This window comes from Mobula birostris, chromosome 31 (genome assembly GCF_030028105.1).
Source record: "Mobula birostris isolate sMobBir1 chromosome 31, sMobBir1.hap1, whole genome shotgun sequence".
Classification (NCBI taxonomy): domain Eukaryota; kingdom Metazoa; phylum Chordata; class Chondrichthyes; order Myliobatiformes; family Myliobatidae; genus Mobula; species Mobula birostris.
In genome coordinates this window covers 35,991,940-36,011,389 of record NC_092400.1, presented here as the reverse complement: position 1 = coordinate 36,011,389, position 19,450 = coordinate 35,991,940, and the positions used below count along the sequence as shown (strand labels likewise).

Sequence of the window (19,450 nt, the reverse complement as noted above, 5' to 3'; positions counted from 1 at the left end):
TTGTGCCTGATTTTTGAGTGCTTTTGAATGTCAGTCACATTGAACAACAGCGAGAAGATTGACAGCAGGTGAACATGGAGGGGAGGCTTCCCCGGATGTCAAAGCCATTCTCACAGCTCAGCCAGACCTCGGTGATGTACTGGGAATCACGCTGTGACTGCTGAGGTCTGAGGTATGACTCATGCAGCATGTCACCGTGCAGACCGACAAGAGGGAACCGACAGCCAATAAACTGCTCGTGTCTAAGGCATTAGATTAGCGGTATTTGTCACAGTCACATGTACATCAATGTGTAAGGTGAAGTCCATTGTTGTTTCAAATCAGCAAGGATTGAGCTGGGGACAGCCTGCAAGTGTTGCCAATATAGCATGCCCACAACTCAGTAACCTTACCCTGTACATCTCCACGGGGTGACAGGGAGAACGTGCAAACTCCTTACAGACAGCAGCAGGAATTGAACCCCAGTCGGTGATCGCTGGCAGTGTAAATCGATTGTGCTCACCGCTACGCTACAGTGCTGGCATTAGCTCCAAACTGTTTCATTCTGAACTGAAAAGTGACCGACAGCATCGAGATGTGTTTGAGTGCAGCCCATCCTATGGTCAATGAGCATCAACACTGTCCAGGACGAGTGCGAGGCAATTGAGTGCCAGTGCAGAATGGATTCTGCCCAGTCTTCACAGCAGACTATCTATCCAAACATTCTTAGAGTGATAGTTATTAAACACTACAGCACAGAAACAGGCCTTCGGCCCATCTGGTCTGTGATGACCCATTAATCTGCTGAGTCCCACCGTCCTGCTCTCCATCCAAAATCTCTTAAGTGGTGAAATCAACCCTGCTTCCACCACTTGCACTAGCAGCTTGATCTACTCTCTGAGTGAAGAAGATCCCCCTCATGCTCCCCTTAAACATTTCATCTTTCACCCTTAACCCATTACCTCCAGCTTTCATTTCAGCCAACCACAGTGGAAAAAGCCTGCTTGCATTTACCCTATCCATAGCCTTCATGTTTTTTTATACCCTATCAAATCTCCACTCAATCTCCTATCCTAGGGATTAAAATTTTAACCTATTTAACCTCTCCCTATAACTCAGGCCCTCAGGTCCCGACAACATCCTTGTAAATTTTCTCTGCACTCTTTCAATCTTATTTACATCTTTCCTGGAGGTAGGTGACCAAAACTGCACACAATACTCCCAATTAAGCCTCACGAATGTCTTATATAACTTTAGCATAGCATCCTAACTCCCACATTCAGTACATTGATCTATGAAGGCCAATGTCCCAAAAGATTTCTTTATGACCCTACCTAAACTGAATCTGTGACACCACTTTCAATGAATTATAGACTCGTATTCCCAGATCCCTTTGTTCTACCACACTCCTCAGTGCCCGACCTCTCACCATGAAAGACTACCCTGGTTGGACCTACCTCACATTTGTGTGCATTAGGTTCCATCTGACATTTTTCAGCCCAATTTTCCAACAAATACAGATCCCTCTGCAAGCCATGATCGCCTTCCTCACTGTCCACTACACCCCCAGTCTTGGTGTCATCCACAAACTTGCTGATCCAGTTAACCACACTATCATCCAGATCATTGATGTAGGTGACAAACAACAACAGATCCAGCTCCGATCCCTGCAGGAACCACTAGTCACAGGCCTCCAGTCAGAGAGGAAACCCTCTACTACCACTCTCTGGCTTCTCCCACAAAGCCAATATCTAATCCAATTTACTACCTCATCCTGAATGCCAAGTGACTGAACCTTCTTGACCAGCCTCCCTGTGGGACCTTGTCAAAGGCCTTACTAAAGTGCATGTAGACTAATCCATTGCCTAGCTTCATCCACTTTCCTGATAGCTTCCTCAAAAAGCTCTACAAGATTGGTTAGACACACCTTACCATGCACAAAGCCATGTTGACTATCCCTAATCAGCCTCTGTCTATCCAGATACTCATATATCCGATCCCTTAGAAGACCTTCCAATAGCTTTCCCACAACTGATTTCAGACTCACTGGCCTATAATTTCCTGGTTTCTGTTTAAAGCTTTTCTTAAACAATGGAACAATATTATCTATTATCCAATCCACTGGCACCTCACCTGCAGCTACGGATGTTTTAAATATTTCTTCTAGCATCCCTGCAATTTCTGCACTAGCCTCCAACAGAGTCTGAGGGAACACGGTGTCAGGCTTTGCAGATTTATCCACCCTAACTTGCCTCAAGACAGCAAACAGGTCCTCCTCTGTAATCTGTATAGGGTCCATGATCTTGCTGTTGCACTTTCTCACATCTACAGACACCCAAACAAATACAGATGTAAAAACTCCATTTAAGATCTCTCCCATCTCTTTGGCTCCACACATAGATTACCATTATAATCTTCCAGATGAGCAATGAGTTTGTCCAGATTTTGTCCCTTGTTTTTGTTCTTAATCTATCTGTCAAAGGCTTAAGGATTCTCTTTCACCTTGTCTGCTAGAGAAACCTTATGACTTCTTCCTCTTGATTTCCTTCTTAAGTGTCCTTGTGAATTTTTTATAACCGTCAAGTACCTCGTTTGTTCCTGCCTGCTGATACCTGTGTCCTCTGGGGGCATAGTTTATTCTGTTCGAAGGCCTCTTCCATTGTGCCGATAGGTTCGTTTAAAATTTGCTCCTTTCCCATCTGTCTGCTTTTGTGTGCAATGGATCCCCTCTCTGGTTCAGGGCATCCTGGGGACATAAAAGATGGCACGTAGAGGGTTCACTCTCTTTCTTTCCTGCCACCCACGGGGCCCGACTTTAGGCTGAATTCGTGTCCAGTCCTGAAGTGGTTTTGGGTAGTTTAGACGAAAATTTATTGAGCTAGAGGCTGGGATTAGTGTTTCACTGTTTGTTTGTTAAATAAATACTTCACACACCCATTTTTAAATCTGTGCCTCCAGTTTCACTCATTGGATCTTGCACATTGGATCTGCTCTTGCACATTACATTTGGCGTAATCAGCTGGATCCAGTGTTTGGGACAGATGAGTATTTTTACATGGATGAGTAAGAGAGAACATCCTCTAAATGAGGTGCAAAGTCCCCATGGGTGCTCAGATAATAGTGCAGGATTTGGTAGCCACGTTAACCTAATGCAGGGTTATGGACTGACTGAAGAATGTTCAGATCAGTTTGACTCCCCACCAGGTTGAAACCAGACACCACATCCTGTCCATACTTAACTGGTTCGGGTTTCCCAGGAGAAAGGGCAGCTGAAAGGAGGCTTTCTGGCTGCCTGCAGCCATAGTAAAGCACCAACACAGGCAGACTGTGGGTGTTAAGGATAAGAATGCAGTTGTGTGAGCATTGTATTGCCACGGGGGAAGCTACCACAATGGAACAGACCCAGGCCACAGTGCTAGAAGGTAAGAGTACAGAGACAGCCTGTCAGCTAATGAAGGTATGAAAGTTAGAGGCGGCCCGAAGGGTTAAATGGCAACCAGATCCCACTAAAGTATGAGCCATGATGAGCTCAACACATGGATCGGGAATGCTGTCTGGTTCGAAGGTAGGAATGGATAGAGTGCAGTTCTGGGAAACCCTCTTGAAGAGATCGCCCTCCCCCGGTGACCACGCAGTCCCATACTCAGCAAACAGTATCTCCACCCCATCTCGGAGTAGCACTGTCTTTAATAGGGCCAGCGGTGGGGAGTCTATTAAGTGTGGCCATACAATGTTTGCAAGGGTTGGAGTTTGTAGACGAAGGTGCCCGCCCATAGTCAGCTACGAAAGGTGGATTGGCTGACGGGGGGGTGGGGGTGGGATCCCGTACATCCTGTAAGTAGATATTTTTGGCACCGACTAGGGAAGAGGTGCTGAAAGGAAGGCTCAATGAGGTCCCTACAATCGGCCCTTCGCCCATACAGTGGGGTAAACCGCGTGATGATTTGATCCCTGAAGAAAAACAAGTCTGGTTCGTTGACGGTTCCAGACTTTGGCGGAGTGTCAAGCAGTAGTGGAAGGGTGTGGCTCTCCACCCTACGATGGACAAGGTTGTCGTGGAAGAGGGGGAGGGGGGATCTGGCCAATTGGCTGAATTGGTGGCTATAACTCTGCCCCCACCCTCCTGGGCCTACCAGGGGCCTATACCGACTCCTGGGCATGGTGGTGTGGATGCCTCAGTGTCACAGGAAACACTGGGAGGTGCATGGCCCTTATATCTGGAGGGATGCATGCCAGCAGCAGATTTCTGTCTGCCATGTAGATGCCCACACTTCCCAGTGCACTGAGGAGGCCATTCATAATGCTGCTATCAGTAGAGCGGCAGAGATCAGTGGCTGCCGTGGGTTCCGAGGGGGAGGGCCGTGGACTGGGCACACCAGCAGAGTGGGCATTCGGGGGTGGACAGGATGAGGAAATGGGTGGAGGCTTGAGGGTTGGCTGGTCGTGCTGCAGCAAAGCGATGGGTCACCCGAATTCCCGGCGGCCAGTCTGGGCCGGTCTCCGACATTCTGGCACTTAGCGGTGTCGGATCGGACCCTCCGAAGTTAGAGGAAGAGTTGGAAGAAGAATCGAGAAATGTCCGGGAACAACAACCACAAGGGCCACCATTTGGATGGGAGGTCATGGTGGGCGGACCGGGGAATACAGGGTGGGTTGTGTTACTGCAGGGTGGGAAAGACCGGGAATGACATGCCTGAATACCCAATGATTAACCAGGACAGAGTGAGTGTGCGTTTACCCTCCATTACAGAATGGCAAAGTGCTGCATGTTGGGCGGCACTGATAATGATGCTGATCAGTGGTGGGCTGTCCTACAATACATTCCTGCCAATGGCGTATGAAACAACGAAACCTGCCATTAATACCAATCCCTTTCGATGACAAGGAAATTATTCAGCTTCTCGGGTTTTGCGGAAAACCCGGAGGGAGTGGCCTAAGCAACACACACAAAATGCCGGAGGAACTCAGCAGGCTAGGCAGCAGCTGTGGAAAAGAGTACAGCCGATGTTTCAGGCTGAGACCCTTCAGCAGGACTCTTTTCCATAGATACTGCCTGGCCTGCTGAGTTCCTCCAGCATTGTGTGTGTGTTGCTCGGATTTCCAGCATCTGCAGATTTTCTCCTGCTCAGGAGTAGTCTATTCCAGCCAACCTCACCCCATAGTATGGCTGCGGGTTGAACGAGCTTGAGCTGTAATAACCCCTGGTGGAGTAAGTGTATTAGGGTGGGCACATCCCTCCATAACATTAGTTAAATTCCAAGGTTCCGACTCTGAAAGTAACTCCCCACCCGACGGGGAGAGGAAGGTTGGTGCAGACGGTATGATGAGTGCTGATCAAACCAGTCGGTGCGAGTGCGAGTGGGAAAGGTACCCTGGATGGTGGTGTCAACGCTGAGCGTTGCTGTAAAGGTGGGTGCTTCTTGGACGCTAAACGACACTTATTGGATATCAGGCCTACCGTGTCTTCCCGCGGGGTGGTACAGTGGCCGCTATTCGGGATATGCTGTGCTGTTCATACACCATCTCAGTGACCTAGGTGAGCATCCTGCCTACGCTGGGCGGGGTAGCAAGAGGGCTATGACAGTGTCAGAACAGTTTTAGGTGGTAGCCTTTCCCGTGAACGTACTGCCAGGCTCTACCGGGAAGTTATACGCCTGGCCTCTGCAACGGAAACGTTGGCTAGCGAGACGGCCTTAGTTTCTCAGGGATACTGAGGAAGCGTAACCCAGGTTTCGGCTGAGCTAGTAGCTATTCGAATGGTTTCCTTGCAGAATCAGACGGCTTTAGATTATCTGCTCACAGAGAAAGATGGTACCTGTGCTGTTACTGGTCAAGAATGCCGCACCTACATCCTGACGAGTCAGGGTACGTCACTCGCATTAAACAATCAGTGAATAAAATTATCAAAGTACGGGATCAGTTCCATACCCTTTACACTCTGGAGAGAATTCTGTGGCCTTTGGGATCACCGGGAGGCTAGTGGAACTACTATAATACACTGGGGTGTAACTATTGGACTAGAATACTGGGTGTCATCCTTCTGTCTTGTGTCTGTAGTTTCAATGGGGCAACTGCGGAGGGTTTACTAGCCTGAGGGCCAAGTTGTCCTGATATTGGGACTTCTAAGGGGTGCCATGTCCTCTGGGGGCGTAGTTTATTTTGTTCGAAAGCTGCTTCCATCGGCTGCTTGGTTCGTTTAATGTTTGCGGTGCTCTTTTCCCATTGGTTGGCTTTTGGACGCAATGGAGCCCATCTCTGGTTCCGGGCACCCCGGGGCTATAAAAGGTGGCACGTGCAGAGGGGTTAACCCTTTCTTTGCTGCCACCCACGGGGCCCGACTTCAGCTGAATTTGTGAGCAGTCCTGAAGGAGCACTGAGAGAGCATTGCAGACATAGACCACCCCACCACCACCCCCGTGGTTTGTTTTAGTTAAGTATCTGTTCATAGCATGCTTATTTCTTAGGTCTTTATAAAATGGGGAGGCTTAACAGAGTATCTGTTCAGTTAAAGGGTAACTGAATGTACAATGTTGTGGCTTTGGATAGCTTAGATGAATACTTGTTTGGCTAGAGACCGGTTTCGTGTCTCACTGTTTGTTAAATAACTACCTCACACACCCATTTTAAAATCTGTGCCTCCTGTTTCACTCATTGGATCCTCGAATCTGCTCCCCCACTTTACAACCTGCTATACACCTCCTTATTTTTCTTAACCAGAGCCTCTAAATCTTTCGATAACCAGGTTCTATAAACCTTGTTTTCCTTGCCTTTTATTCCAGCAGGAACATATAAACCCTGTACTTTCAAAACTTCATTTTTGAAGGCCTCCCTCTTACCTTTGCCGGAAAACAACCTATCCCAATCCACATTTGCCAGATCTTTTCCGATACCATCAAAATTGGCCCTTTTCCAATTCAGAATCTCAACCTGAGGACCAGACCTATCCTTTTCCATAATTACCTTGAAACTAGTGTCATTATGATCACTAGATACAAAGTGGTCCCCAGTACAAACGTCACCTGTCTCATTGCCTCATAGGATATCTAGTGTCGCATACTCTCTCGTTGGGACTTCTATGTACTGATGTAGCAAACTTTCCTGAACATATTTGACAAACTCTAACCCACCTACTCCCTTTACACTACGAGAGTCCCAGTCAATATGTGGAAAGTTATAATCACCTCCTACCACAATCTTCTGTTTCTTGCAACAGCCTGTGACTCTCTACAAATTTGTTCTTCTAAATCCCTCAGACTGTTGGGTGGTCTGTAATACAGTCCCGTTAATGTGGTCCTACATATCTTATTCCTCAGTTTCAGCCATAAAACCTCATTAGAGGAGCTTTCCAGTCTGTTCTGTCTTCTGCTCTCAACAACCAATCTTTACATTATGATCAACAACTGACCTTTTAGTTCTTCAAATAAATCCCAGAACCTTAAATCTGGAATCTCCAGCATCTCTGTATCTTTCTCAAATCCTCCTGAGAATTTTGGACAACAAGTGATAAATACATTATCTTATTAATAATGTTCTTTTCTAAATTAAACTAAGAAAGAATGTTATTAATAAAAGGATGTACAATGAGACAGAGCAGAATTTCCACTCTGCGAACTTCAGAGGTTAAAAGACGTCAGCACTAAATCTTGTTGCAATAGCAGCAGTTCAGCTGTGGCCACGTCTTCCTACAGCAATGGTTCTAAACCCAATATTACACTGACAGGACTGTTACATTCAGGGGACATCAACAAAGGCAGAGATCTCACACAGCACAGGTACCCACGTTACGAAGTGAGGGTGGTCTCCCACTTTCTCCTCCAACCTATCCAGAAACGTAAAATCTGTGGCTTCTCCAGGCCTCAAACATTCTTCATCCTGATGGGGAAGAGAGAAAAGGGTCACTCAGGTCAACAGTTGTGCTGTGTACTCGTTAAGCTGATAGGAGATCGAGCTGTTGGACTCCTGATCCACTGACACTCCACCTCAGCAGCTGAGTTTAAATTCAGGCGAGGAAATAAGGCAGAACTTGACAGATAGATAGGTGGCAGAACTCAGTTCAATCGTTCAAAGTAAGTTTATTATCAAAGTACTTGCATGTCACCATATATTACCCTGAGATTCATTTTCTTGCAGGCATTCACTGCAGAACAGAGTAATACAAGAGAATCGATGAAAAACACACACAAGCAAAGACTGACAAACAAGCAACATGCAAAGGAAGACAAACTGTGCAAATAATAAGTAAATAAGATTGGGAACGCGAGTTGTAGAGTCCTTGACAATGAGTCCATAGGTTGTACAGTTCAGTGATGAGGTGAGTGAATGATCCAGACTGGGGGATGGTCATGTAGCGTCTGTGAAGGGAGTATATGTTTCAGGTGAAACACTTTGTCTGGCATGATGCAGTCCAGATGAAGGGTCTCGGCTGTCTAACTTCCCTCCAGCTTTTGGTTTGTTGTTTTACAATCCAGCATCCGGCATCTCTTGTGTCTCCATCAAGCAGAAATGCCACAAAGACTAATGAGATAGTCCTGGTTCCAAAATTGCATTCTGCTGACAATGATCTCAGGAGCAGAATGGAGTACACGCACGCATAATGCATTTAACTCACACACAACACAAAGATAATATTACCACAAATAAATAAGGTGCATTTACCATACAAGTCAAAAAGTACACTGTGTAACACTCCTGGTGCTTCATATGTGATGAGACCTGGCTGGTGACAGCAAATTCAATTGTCTGAGGAAAGAAACTGTTTCCCATTGTAACAGTCCTTGTCCTAATGCTATGGCTATTATAATGTTTCACACTTAAATTCATTGAAAAATACTCAAATCACTCCACATACAGCACTGTGCAAAAGTCATAGGCACATATATATAGCTCGGGAGTCTAAGACTTTTGCACAGTACTGAAGTAACTTTATATATTGCACTGTTCTACTGCCACAAAATAAAAACAAATTTCATGATGTATGCAAGTTATGATAAACCTGATTCTGATATGGGTCTCTATTGTGGACTGAGAGTGGGAAGGGGACAGGGAGAGAGGAATTATGGTTGGGAAAAGGGGAAGGGAGAGGTGAGGGAGTAGGAAGCACCAGAGAGATGTTCTGTAATGACCAATAAGCCAATTATTTGGAATCAAATGACCTTGCCTAGTTTTCAGGGCTGGGTGTGTCTACACCTGCATCGCCCCCTGCCTCTGGCACTCCTTCTCGGAAACCTGTACCACCCCCCCCACTCCCGTGGCACTCCACCCTTGCCATTCCTAACATCCTCTGATCCCACCAGATTTACAAACTTGCTCTGCGCCCCACATACAGCACTCAGCAAAAGTCGTGGGCACCCCAGCTACGTGTACGTGTGCCTAAGGATTTTGCACGGCACTGTTCAGCAGTCTCTGGTGACTTTGTTCGAAATTGCATTACCAGTTTAAAAAAGTAAATTGTAATTAAGATTGTCGTACAAAAAGAGGGGCAGAGTTTCTCACCAGAATGGAGATAATTCCTTTGTGTTTTTGTTCTATGAGGTCACAGATGATCTTGTTGTTGAAGAACTGGATTGGCTCCCACTGCAAAAACAAGAATAAAGAAAGTCACATGGACTCGTCTGCAAGAATCAGGGGGATCCCAGTCAGACCGAGATAACTTGTCCCATCTTGCCTCATTATCAATGAAGTCCCACTCCACTGCCCTGTTTTTACCCCTCAAATTACATTTTCAATTCTCCGTACATCAAACCTACTGCAGATCTTTAGGTACCTAAGTAGGAACATGGATGGAAGAAAAATGGACACTATGTGGAAGGGTTGGTTGGTGGGGTGGAGATATGTCTCTTCCAAAGGAGGTGTAAGGCACTCCTTCCCTTCACTAGCCTGCAGGTCACCCTCAGGCAAGTTGTTGCACCTGCTTAGCCCCTGATCAGAGTCACGTGAAGCCATGGGAGCAGGTGGTGGGTGGTCGCACGAGCAGCTGGTGCATATCACAAGTTCTGGTTATGCGACCACTGACGCCAGGCAGACAACCTCTGGCAGCTGATTCCACACTTGTGCTACCCCCTGAGTGAAGCTCCCCCTCAGATTCCCCTTAAACATTTCACCTTGCACCTTTAACATATGACCTCTAGTTTGACTCTCACCCACCCCCAGTGCAAAGGCCTGGTCAGACATTTAGTGTTCTCAGATCTTTTTGGAGGCTTTGTTAGCTTAGCCAGGGGCACAGGGACTGCCTCTCGTTCTGCCCTTTAAGATGATAAGATGAGCTTTATTTGCCACATGTACATTGAAACATGGAAACATGCAGTGAGGGACGTCATTTGCACCAACACAGCTCGAATATGTGTTAGAGACAGTCTGCGAGTGTCTCCACCTTCTGGCGTTAACATAACCTGCCTTAACTTACTAACCCTAACCTGCATGTCTTTGGAATGTGGAAGGCAACCCGAGTACTCAGAGGAAGCCCACACAGTCATAGGGGAACGTTCACACTCCTGCCAGACAGCGGCAGAAATTGAACCCAAATCTTCTGGTCCCTGGTGCTGTGAAGAGTTACGCTAACCATTCTTTCCCAGCCTTTTGACCAAGCCCCATCCTGCCACCATTTCTGCTTCTCACTGCCAAGGCTTGACTGACAGTTACTCTGGCAATTCTCCTTGGGTCATTTTACCACATTCACGTTGCTACGGTTACAAGTGCTGGTTGTTCCCGCTTGCTTTCCTTTTCCTGTCAGACCAGCTATTTGAGACTTATCCCCCAGTAATTTACAGAACAATGTCAAGGTGAAATACCAGAACGTGGCTATCAGACTTAAAGCACTCCAGTGTGTGGTGAAAACTGCCCAGCAGATTATCGGCACCCAATTGCCCACCATTGAGAACATCTACCATAAACGCTGCCTGGGCAGGGCGAAAAGCATTATCAGGGATGCATCTCACCCTAACCATGGACATTTTACTCTCCTCCCATCCGGTAGGCACTACAGGAGCCTCCACTCCCGCACCAGCAGGCACAGGAAGAGCTTCTTCCCTGAGGCTGTGACACTGCTGAACCTCACATCACAGCACTAAGCTATTGCACCCATATTGTACTGTCTCAGTACTTTTATATTTGTGTGTTGTAGCACGTTTTTATTCGCAGTTATTTTGTAAATAACACTATTCTTTGCATTTCTGGTCAGATGCTAACTGCATTTCATTGGCTTTGTATCTGTACTCGGCACAATGACAATAAAGTTGAATCTAATCTAATTTAACCTAAAGGCGTGAAGAGAACATTGCAAATTCCTGATGAGGGCAGAGGCTACTTTGATCCATGGTGACTGTTGAGTCATTCACACAGTTGGGACTTCATGGATTAAAGTCAAAGCCAAGAGGATGGACGGTTACCTGGATTCCTTCCACCTGGTATTCCTCCTGCTCCGATTTCAACGTCAGCTCGATCAGCAGTTGCTGCAGCTTCTCGTTACAGTAATTAATACAGAACTGCTCAAAACTGCAGAGAAAGAAATTGTTCATTTGCTGGAGAGAGGACAAGTTTGATTTGTTTTCCTGTCTGTCTGACTTTGGCATCTGCCTCTGTTCTCCCTGCCTCCCATCAGACAGGACTTGAACAGAGATAGGTAACACCTGTGGATGGAGCTACCCCTTCGTTTCACTTCTCCCCTTGTTCAGCATCACCCACCTGCGTGTAGAGGTGTGTATGAGTGCGTATGTTCTTGTGCAAGCGGGAATATGTGTTGTAAATGAGCAAGTGTCAATGCATTGCTGTGTTAATCTCTGAGTGTGTGTGCGTATCTGTGTTGTGTGTGTGTGTGTGTGTGTGTACACATCTGATATCTGTGTGTGTTTTTGAGAATGTGTACGTGTGTGTGAGATAGAGACTATATCGACCTTTACCCTCTCTGTGTTCCCCTTTATACCCTGTGGCTGTCACCGACATTAAAATATGTTCCAAGCCATCTGGCCTCGATTCTCTGTCTAAATGACTGTGTGTCCCACATAAGCTTACCAAGTGGTGTTTGGCTATTTGGCTGCTGGGGCAGCAATTCTCCCAACTCTTACCATTACCTGATGCCTCAGGGGCACATTTTCCTGGCCCAATCACTGGACAATGTTCAGGAGCAAAATACCAAACTGATTTTTCCCCCTTTCTTTCACACGGTGCAGAGGTTACTGAGACGAGACACAGCTTTCTGTCTGCACTCTGCTGTCAGCAGACAAGGCAGCGGGCTGCAGGCATGGGGGGTTCCTACTCCAGTTGAAAACTGAGCCTCCCTGGTGACAGGAGTTATCAAGGTAAGGTAACTGAGCCAAGGGTTCAATGATTACAGGATTACAGTTACCAGCCATGTGTACAGGTGTCGTGTTCACTGGATACGCCCAGCCTCTGTCACTACCGTTACAGGTGACAGTTGTATGACGGTAACTCTGCCAGAAAGAATTCACTGGAATGCTGCCTGTACAGGAGGGGTTGAGTTATATGGGGAGATTGGACTCACTGGGACTGTGTTCCCTGGACTGGAGGGGTTGAGTTATACGGGGAGAGTGGACTCACTGGGACGGTGTTCCCTGGACTGGAGGGGTTGAGTTATACGGGGAGATTGGACTCACTGGGACTGTGTTCCCTGTACGGGAAGGGTTGAGTTATACGAGGAGATTGGACTCACTGAGACTGTGTTCCCTGGACTGGAGGGGTTGAGGTATATGGGAAGATTGGACAGACTGGGACTGTGTTTCCTGGACTGGAGGAGTTGAGGTATACAGGGAGATTGGACTCACTGGGACAGTGGTCCCTGGACTGGAGGGGTTGAGTTACATGGGGAGATTGGACTTACTGGAACTGTGTTCCCTGGACTGGAGGGGTTGTGTTATATGAGGAGATTGGACTCACTGGAACTGTGTTCCCTGGACTGGAGGGGTTGAGGTATACGGGGAGATTGGACAGACTGGGACTGTGCTCCCTGGAGTGAAGAAGGCTGAGGGGTGACCTTAGAGGTTTATAAAATTACGAAGGGCAAGCCAGGGTAGGTAGTCAGTCTTTTTTCAGCCCAGGTAGGGGAGTCTGTACTGTAACGTGTTGTGCTGACCACTACTCTACCACATCACCACAACATATTTTGGGTGGCTGAGATTTTCGCCACTACTGTATTGTCAGCATGGAGTGGACAGCCAGTTTGTAAATCTGGTGAGAGTAAAGGATGATGGGAATGGTGAGGTGGAGTACTGCGGGAGGGATGTGGGACAGGTGGCAGAGAAGGTGGGTGGGGGGGGGGGCGGAGTGTGGCATGGGTGCAGACACACCCAGCCCTGAGATACCAGGCAAGGTCATTTGATTCCAAACAATTGGTTTATTGATCATTACAGAATGTCTGTCTTGTGCTTCCTTCTCCCTCCCCTCTCCCTTCCCCTTTTCCCAACCATGATTCCCCTCTCCCTGTATCCTTTCCACTCTCAGTCCACAATACAGAATCAAGTTTATCATCACTCACATATGTCATGAAATTATTTTTATGGCAGCAGTACAGAGCAATACATAAAATTACTACAGTGTTGTGTATAAGTTCTAGCTATATCTATTTTCCCAAGACTTTTTCTCAGCCCTGTAGATCTATTGTTGACGATATCAGTCAATTCGTTAGAGCCCTCCGTCCTATTTCACTTTCCAAGGCTCTTCCTTTCAGCAATATTACCAACATTGTTTGTTGGAAAAAAAACACATCCACCACCGTCAATCCATTTCTGAGGTCCTTTCACAAATCTCCAATATTTTCAATATTTTAGGAGATTTGTTCTTTGCCTCATGTTTGTCATTTTGTAAAATTACTGGGTGCAAAGGGAATTGAGCGCAGGGATGGACAATGGTGAAGAGTAGGTGATGCTCAACTGACCAGTCAGGACATTGGTTTGACCTTTGATGGACCTTAGGGGATGGAGAATCTGCTTGGTGTTAGACAGCTGGCCTTTTGTGCTTGCACTCAGGGTTGAAATGAAGCCTTTCCTGTACAACTTAGAACTCTTTTCAATATCTTATTATAAAAATAAATTTAGATCTTGGGTTAGTTAGGTCACTTCAGAAAGTGACTTGGGAGGTAAAGAGAACATACACATTTGGTCATGAAATCACTTCTTCATCGGATCACAAACAGTATGGTGCTGAAGGAGGCTATTCAGCCCATCATATGTATGGTCAATCTTTCAAAGAATAATCTATCTGATCCTTGCCCTGGCTCCAGATCCCTTCACCGTTTTCTCCTTCCAGTATCCTTCTGAGTAAATATTTGATCTAGTGTATTGGGCTGGACCTTCAACTACACCAAATATCATCAGTAACTAGTGACTGAGTTACTAGCAGAAATGTCTTAAACTTTAGTTTTCTTTTTGGCACTTACATCGATCACGGTCTGAGGATGTGCTGGGGGCAGCCCACAAGTGTTGCCACACTTCCAGTGTTACGCTAATCACTACGCACCGTGCTGCTCCAAGATGGAACTTTCATCTGTTTCGCAAACTACCATAATTGCATGGAGCAGCCTGACCTGGTTGAGTAACACACTAACCACGTGGCAATTGAGTACTTTTGTTATAGGCACTGCTCAAAAACGGATAAAGGATGGCATAACCACAAGTGAAATGTTTCTCCTGAAATTTTGCAGTTTGTTGAAATGGTGAGGTGCAATGCAAAGTTGTTACCTGTTGACATCGAAGACTTCAAATCCGTAGATATCCAATAGTCCAATCACTGTTTTCCTGCTAGGGTCCTACGAGAAAGTGAATGGGAATCATGAACTTCTCACAGTCTCTCTATGATGGTAGTTTAGAGTTAAAATCAGGAACTAGGAACTGTGATTCAGCCGGCAAATGGGAGTTGAGATCAGGTCAGTGGATGTTACAAATATCTATACGGCAATGGTCATTCTCCTGAAGTCTGTGTCCTAGACTGGCAAGGATTTGAGGCTGTGTTATTGTGCATCAAACACTGTAGGGAGCTTATATCTCGTGCATAGGAGACAGTCATCTCCAGTCCTTTGCATTACTCTTGCTCCTGTCTCCGGGTAAACGGACCTCAGCATCTCCCATTAAAATGGACTCACTGACTCCACTGCTGCTTGCTTCTGTGTTGTGCTGGTTTTTACCTTAGGGTTCCAAGCAGAAACCTAACACCCCTTTGAAGAACAATCGATTGACCCTCAAATTCAATCTTGGCCAGTGGTGTTTGACACTCACACCAGTGCCAGCATCAATGCTAACTCCACCCACATGGACATGAATTCCCTGGGCAATGAGACAATTCTATAAAAAATGCTCCTTACCTGATTAGCAAGTGACTTGTTGATCTTATTAACAAGCCAGGTAAACGTACGTCCATAAATAGCCTTCGCCAGTGCATCGCGTGCACAAAAGGCCTGTTCCACAGTTAGTGGGCTCAAAACCTTCCGAAAAAATCAAAACATTCATTAATTTCCATTTAAGGTATCAGTTCCTTTCTCCTTTGATCTGTGCTTTCTAATTTTGCTTGTCCCTTTTCTCTTTCAGGATATTATTTAAAAATATTATTTCTCAGCTCAGGCTGGTAAAACCTGAGGTATGGGCATAGCCAAGCACACTCATTTCCCAATTGTCAGGAACTTTCAGACTATTCTAGTGGTGCTTAATATTGTGGCTTTCTGAAGATGTACATAGATATTACTGTGTAGGCCTAATTGTTTAATGTTATTGTGTAGTGACTTCAGAATGTTACCAGTTGTAGATATTGCTATTGGGACAATGTATACCCTGTTCACGTTCCATAGTCTTTCAATTTCCTCTTTTAATTCAATGTATTTCTGTTTTTTTTCACTTATTAATTTCTGTATGTTATGTGTGTTTGGAATGGCTCTATCGATTAAGTAAATTGTTTTTGCTTGTTTATCCTGTAATATTATATCCGGATGGTTATTATGGATTGTACTATCTGTAGTAATGGATCAATCATAATATAATTTGTAGGACTCTATGATGCTAAAATTGGATCAGGCTTGTATTTATAGTAAGGTATGTTTTCTTTAGAGTTTCTATTTTGGTGAAGGATGCTTGCCTCTTGATTGTGCCTGTGTAAGTAATCAGATTGAGTTAAACTGCTGCAGGATCCTGTATTGCGCTGGATTGTTTCTGGTTTCTCTTGGCATTTTCTGCATTTATTGCCTTGAATTTGTTGGTCTTTTATTATATATTTTCAGTATTTTTTTGTGTTAACTGCCTGGCCCTATACTACCACAAGGAACCCCCCTGTTTCTTGGAAGAAGTCTCCAACTCTGAGACAGGCATTTGACGCTTCCTTGTCAACATCTAGTCTGCTCAGATTGTGGGGATGTCTTCCATGGACGGCCATGCTCTTCCATTGGTTAACTTTTCCTTCTATAGTATCATTCCTTCATTTTTCTGGGTTGTGCTTTCAGTTAAGTTTAATGCTGTGAACTTCTTATCAGAATTGCATATTATTATGATTATTGTTAATATATGCACTCAGTGGCCACTATATTAGGTACACCTGTACCCCTGCTCATTAATGCAAATATCTTATCAGCCAATCATTTGGTTAAAATTCAATGCATAAAAGCATGCAGACATGGTCAAAAGGTTCAGTTGTTGTTCAGACAAAATATTGAATTGGGGAAAAATGTATTCTAAGTGACTTTGACCATGGCCAGACGGGGTGGTTTGAGTATCTCAGAAACTGCTGATCTCCTGGGATTCTCACATGCAACAGTCTCTAGTGTTTTCAGAGAATTGTGTGAAAAACAAAAAAATCACCTGTTATTTGCCTGACTAAAGTTCCAGTGTTGGAAGGAGGAACGACAACTTTATGTCTGAAAGTGTCACAGTGTGCACTGGTAATATTGGAACCCAAGTGCAGAGGAAAGGCTGACTCTGGGGCAGAGATGGTGCCCAGAGTTTCTTCCTAACAATTCCAAAGGGATATCGATGGCTCAATCAAGTGACACCACACCGCAAGATGTAGAATTCTCAAAATTAGGACCCTGCAAATAACGCTAATCAGACATCCACTTAAATAATACAAGTAACATGATATCCCCGAACCTATCAAAATAAAATTAACAAGTTTAGACAGAAAGCACCAGAATGAAAAACTCAAATGAAATTCAGTACAACAAATATAATACTTCTTGTTACGTAAACCTTTTCCAGCTGTGTCCAATTCCAGCTGCACGGCAATAAAGGCTATGTGCACGGGAGCATTTTAGCTACTGTGCCATTGTGCACCCATGCAGCTTAGAGGGAACAGTGGATACAAGGCTTGGCATCTATTCCATAGACACGTGATTATTCCCCAGTCCGTGGGCACGTGATTAAACCCCATTACAATCGCTTGGACAGAAGAGCTAATATCCTACGGGTTATCAGAACCCATCTGGTTCAGGAAAGGAAATTTGTCGTTGTTAACCTCTTTGACCACTTTGTCATCCAACTCAGAGGCATCTGCCTTAGTCTGAAATGGCCCTGAAGAACTCTTGATTTGAAGGTAATGAATGATGGACGATAAACATTGGTCTTGTCAGGCATGTTAACAAATCACAACAAAAGAAACAACTTCAATATCTTTCTGGTATTCAAAATTCTGTAAGGGGCTGTAGGTATTCTCAAGCACTTGTTTTCCCCGTCTCTGCTTTAATTGACCTGAACCATTAAGCTGCCTGTCTAGATGAGTATTTCCAGCATTTTCTGCTGGTTCCTGTATTGCCAGCGCCCGTCCCAGTTCAGTTATTAGACACCAGCGACAGTTTCTGAGGCTGTTCACATGTTACCTCTTCTGCTTTGGCTTCAATCTTCTTGTGTGTCAGACCCTCTTGCAGGACCAAGACGTGTACACCCAGCAACTGCAGATAGACAAACCGAAAAGGAAAGAGAAGTGTATGATCATTGCCTCAGGAGTCACAAGAAGAAAGGAGAGAGTAAGTTGGTAGGGTGGCTAAGAAGGCATATGGCATGTTAAGTACATCTTAGGCATCTTCTACCTGGAGGTCGGTGACCAGTGATTTTCCATAGGTATCTGTTCTGGGACCTCTACTCTCTGTGATTTTTATAAATGACTCAGATCAGGAAGTGGATGGAGGGGTTAAAAAGTTTGCAAATGACATGAAAGTGGGTGGAGTTGTGGATAGTGTAAAATGTAGGTTATAATGGGATGTTAACAGGATACAAAGATTGCCTGAGAATTGGCAGGTGGAGTTCACTATGGACAAGTGTAAAGTGATTTGAAGGCAAAGCACAGAGTTAATGGTAAGGGGATTCTGAGAGGTATGGAGGAACTGAGGGATATTGGGGTCCACATCCACACAGAAATCGCTAAGAAAACATATGGTGTGTTTGTCTTCATTTTTTGGGGATTGACTTCAAGAGCCGTGAGACAATACTGCAGCTCTATAAAACCCCAGTTAGACCAGACATGGAGTATTGTGTTCTGTTGTGGATGTCTCATGATAGGAAGGATGTAGAATATTTAGAGAGTGTGCAGAGGAGATATGCCAGGATTAGAGAGCGAATGAGGATTAGAGGTAATTGATTTTTCTCTGTTTCACGGATGCCTGTGAGGAGTAAGGATTTCAGGTTGTATACACTACACATTCTCTGATATTAGATTGAACCTTTGCTAGATGTTGACGATGATAAAAGGCATAGAGTGGACAGCCAGTACCTTCTTCCCAGTGTGGAAATGGCTAATATGAGAGGGCGTAATTTTAAAGTGACTGAAGGACAGAGGGGATGTCAGAGGTGGGTGCATGGAGTATGTGCTGGGGAGAGGATGTAATTTTAAAGTGACTGAAGGACGGAGGGGATGTCAGAGGTGGGTGCATGGAGTGTGTGCTGGGGAGAGGATGTAATTTTAAAGTGACTGAAGGACGGAGGGGATGTCAGAGGTGGGTGCATGGAGTGTGTGCTGGGGAGAGGATGTAATTTTAAAGTGACTGAAGGACGGAGGGGATGTCAGAGGTGGGTGCATGGAGTGTGTGCTGGGGAGAGGATGTAATTTTAAAGTGACTGAAGGACGGAGGGGATGTCAGAGGTGGGTGCATGGAGTGTGTGCTGGGGAGAGGATGTAATTTTAAAGTGACTGAAGGACGGAGGGGATGTCAGAGGTGGGTGCATGGAGTGTGTGCTGGGGTGGTGCTGGAGGTGGATACATTAGGGAGATTTAACAGAATCTTAAACAGGCACATGGATGAAAGAAAAATAGAGGGCTATGTGGGACGGAAGCATTAGATTGATCTTGGGGTAGGTTATAAACTCGTCACAACATCATGCCCTGGCACCTTTACCTTGGAGATCCATCTGATCTGCTTGTCAACAGTGATGTTAGCACGTCCCTGATTGTCTGCGATGAACTGGATGTTTCCCATGTGCAGGACACTGGCGACGATCCCCAGCAGGTTCTGTAGATGGAGACAAGTTATCAGCAGCTAACCAGCTGCCAGGGT

General features: G+C 45.4%; 1 protein-coding gene across 1 annotated transcript in view; it reads right to left on the bottom strand.

Moving 5' to 3' along the window:
• Positions 1-19,450, bottom strand: part of myo1ha (myosin IHa) — a 112,258-nt gene that overhangs the window by 52,428 nt on the left and 40,380 nt on the right. Inside the window, exons 8-14 of the mRNA XM_072247998.1 lie at positions 19,292-19,405; positions 17,780-17,851; positions 15,287-15,406; positions 14,667-14,734; positions 11,364-11,469; positions 9,472-9,552; positions 7,760-7,851 (exon numbers count right to left, since the gene is read on the bottom strand). Of these exons, the coding sequence (XP_072104099.1) occupies positions 7,760-7,851; positions 9,472-9,552; positions 11,364-11,469; positions 14,667-14,734; positions 15,287-15,406; positions 17,780-17,851; positions 19,292-19,405 (653 nt within the window). The remainder of the gene's footprint in view (positions 1-7,759; positions 7,852-9,471; positions 9,553-11,363; positions 11,470-14,666; positions 14,735-15,286; positions 15,407-17,779; positions 17,852-19,291; positions 19,406-19,450) is intronic.